The 3462-nt window shown below is 33.2% G+C and overlaps 1 protein-coding gene across 1 annotated transcript; it reads left to right on the forward strand.

Moving 5' to 3' along the window:
- Positions 1 to 383: 383 nt before the first annotated feature.
- On the forward strand, positions 384 to 1847 carry LOC130955901 (NDR1/HIN1-like protein 1). Its single transcript, XM_057882901.1, has 2 exons — positions 384 to 728; positions 1223 to 1847. Exons 1-2 carry the CDS (start codon positions 426 to 428, stop codon positions 1550 to 1552), a joined length of 633 nt encoding a protein of 210 aa, XP_057738884.1. The 5' UTR covers positions 384 to 425; the 3' UTR covers positions 1553 to 1847.
- The last annotated feature ends 1615 nt before the right edge of the window (positions 1848 to 3462 follow it).

Raw genomic sequence — 3462 nt, forward strand, 5'->3', positions numbered from 1 at the left:
TTTCCTCATTTGTTAAAATTTATATAACTAGCGTAAACAAGCTATAATTTTAACAATAATAATTCTGAGAATACTTTATAATTAAAAATAATTAAATAATAATTTAATTAAATTTATTAAATTATCTAATAATTTTTAAGATAAAAATTTATGTGAAGTCGACTTCATATAAAATTAATATCTAAAAATTGTTTGACGGAAATTTAATCAAATCAATTAAATTATATAACTACTCCTAAATATTAACTTCACGTGAAGTCAATTTCACCTAAGTTTTCACTAATTTTTAAATATCAATTTCACATACAAACAATTTCGCCAAATAAGGCTAATGAAGAAGTATATATATTGTTGAGTACGTAACATTGCACATTTTCGTCATCGATCACTTTCCCACAGGTTTGATCTGTTCTTGAAGAGCAAGCATGTCGGTGAAGGAGTGCGGGCACCACAAGAGCAAGAAGAAGAAGATCTTCACGAGAATATTCTGGTGGACAGCCATCATCTGCTTCATCATCCTCGTAACAATACTCATCATTTGGGCCATCCTCCAACCATCAAAACCCACCTTCATCCTCCAAGACGTAACCGTCTACGCCTTCAACGCCTCCGTCGCCAACTTCCTCACCTCCAACTTCCAGGTCACCCTCTCCTCCCGCAACCCCAACGACAAGATCGGAATCTACTACGACCGCCTCGACGCCTACATCTCCTACCGCAGCCAGCAGGTACTAACAGACACATGAATGAATATATTTGTAATAGTTATAACGGTTCCGCTACGTTACCAACAGCATATCTGCCAACTTCTGCCAACTCTTATTTATAATTGTGTTTCATGAAAGTGTGTTCGTAGATGTGTCTAATAAAAATGTCTTTTTTATAACGGTATTTAATAGAAGTGTCTTTATAGATATATTTTCTGGATGTATCTCTTTATATATGTATTTAAAATATATTAATTATTAGACACATCTACGAATATACTTCCATGAAACACAAATATAAATAAGAGTTGGCAGAAGTTGGTAGATAATATGTTGGTATCCTATAATTTTCCTAGTTATAAAAGATTCTAATTAGTAATTAGTAGTCAACTTTACGTAAAGTTAATAACTGACCATTATCAAGTCAATCGAATTATTTATTTTTCTTAACAAATAATTTGATGTGAAATTGACTGAACATGAATTTTTATTTTTGTTTTTATTATTATATACAGATCACCCTCCGGACTTCCATTCCTCCGTCGTACCAAGGCCACAAGGAGGTTGACGTCTGGTCCCCATTTGTCTCCGGCAACAATGTTCCGGTGGCTCCGTTTAACTTCCAAGGACTAAGCCAGGATCAGAACAACGGCAACGTTCTCGTCGTCGTTAAACTTGACGGCAAGGTCCGTTGGAAGGTCGGTGCCTTTGTCTCCGGCCATTACCACATCTATGTCCGTTGCCCTGCCTTCATCACTTTCGGACCCCGCAGTAACGGCATCGCCCTCGGAGATAGTGGCGCCGTTAAGTTTCAGCTTGTTCAGCGCTGCACAGTCGGTGTTTGACTCAACTCAACTCAACGCCGTTAGAAGAATGATCGTTGCTTGGTATATTACTATATTTACTGTTTTATAAATATAATTTTTTTCTTTTTATACGTATTCTTGTACGTAGTTTTCCAAATATATCTTCCGTATTAGTACGATGGATATACCTTTGCTATTGCGGTATTTGGAATTGTACATTTTGCTATAGAATAATATATTTGCACTTATTGGGACGAGATAGCAAAATTACAATTTGTAACAAAGGTAATTGAGCTAAACCATATAAAAACAGTAATAAATTTATTTTCATTTCGATAGTGGAGTGGTTAGCTTTAGCTTTAATCTTCTTATACAAATGATGATTCGCGTTTATTTGGCTTATTGGACTTTGTTTTTTCTTTTTCTTTTATCATTTAGTTTCACTTTTAATTATTTTGTTAGTTAGTTGGTTTATGAATTGGAATATGTACGTGTATTCTTTTGTCTGTTTTCTCGGTGGCCTCTGTTTCATTATTTAATCAATAATAAAAGTATATACTTATTATTTATTTATAGTATGAAAATTGAAGGTCCAACTAACACTTATATAATATCATCTGGATTCTAGCGAATTCCAGCCAACTAGGGTGAAAGTATATATATACCATCAAAATCAAACATATTCCATATTTCATATGTGCTTTGAAATTTTCTTTCTATTCGAATTGAGAGTTTTACTAACTACACTTAAAAAGGAAAAAATAGAAAAGGAACGGAACAAACAAGTGATTGGACAGAAAAAAATGTCTATTTGTAGGATTGACTCTAATTTGTAGAAATTTTCATGGTGAATTTTTTTAAAAATAATTAGGACGTGTTAGAGTATAATTACGATGAATTAGTATTATTTAGTATATATTTCAATATTTATTATAAGATATTATATCTTTATTATATTAATTTTTTTAGCACTTATAAATACTCTCTTATATTGTATTATTCTACACAACTTAAATATACACAAATCTTTTTCTCTATGGCTCTCTTACCTTTCTAACAGTTACCATCAATGATTTTGGAGTTTGTTTAATTCTCCATTTCTTGCGCATAAGGGCATGGTGGTGGTGGCGGATAGTAGTGCGTGGTCCTTATTGTAGTCACACTCAAATAACTTGCCTAATAATAATGCGGTGATAGGTAGAAACTAGAAAGAAGCTTTTCCTCACGTCATGCTTGCTTATATTAAAATGGATGCCCCTCATGTTCATGTATATGTGTATAATGTAATAATGTTAATAATGTAATATTTATAGTGTAACGAAAGAAAAGCTTGGTGTGGACAACCCAACAGAACACATGCAAGCACCGTCATGGAGTTAGGCAGATTAAAGGAACCTTCTTTTATTGTCAACACTAGTCTATAATAGGGCATGTGCAAGTGATGTGATAGGATAGAGGCATGTTATACTCACCTCATGAAGCAACCAATTATCTCAATTCAGCTCCCCAACTCATATACATTAGGCCTTATTAATGTAATATTATATTCTCTCATTTTCTTTGCTGTTATCTATCTAACAAGACGCAATCAATAATCAATCACATGCATGCTCTCTGTGTTACCCTAGTAGAATTGACTAAACGTCTCATGTCTCATAGTCGTAGCAACTTCTTTCTTTGTTTTTCACGTGACCGTATCTGATCTTACTCCGCTTTGGGAGGCTAAGATGGAGCCTATAATGAATTGGAATACGACATGTTATAAAATTGGTATCTAAATGACTTAATTGGATTATGGTTTACTGCATTTTAATTGAGCTCATTCAGATCTTTAAAGTTACAAAAAGTTGCAATTTTTTCTTGTTCATAAAAAGATAAGAAAATTTTTACGTGTTTCAATTGCTTTACTGATACATTGGTATGACAAGTACGGTTAGATAGCCAATTAA

The sequence above is a fragment of the Arachis stenosperma genome, chromosome 10, assembly GCF_014773155.1.
Source record: "Arachis stenosperma cultivar V10309 chromosome 10, arast.V10309.gnm1.PFL2, whole genome shotgun sequence".
Taxonomy (NCBI): Eukaryota; Viridiplantae; Streptophyta; class Magnoliopsida; order Fabales; family Fabaceae; genus Arachis; species Arachis stenosperma.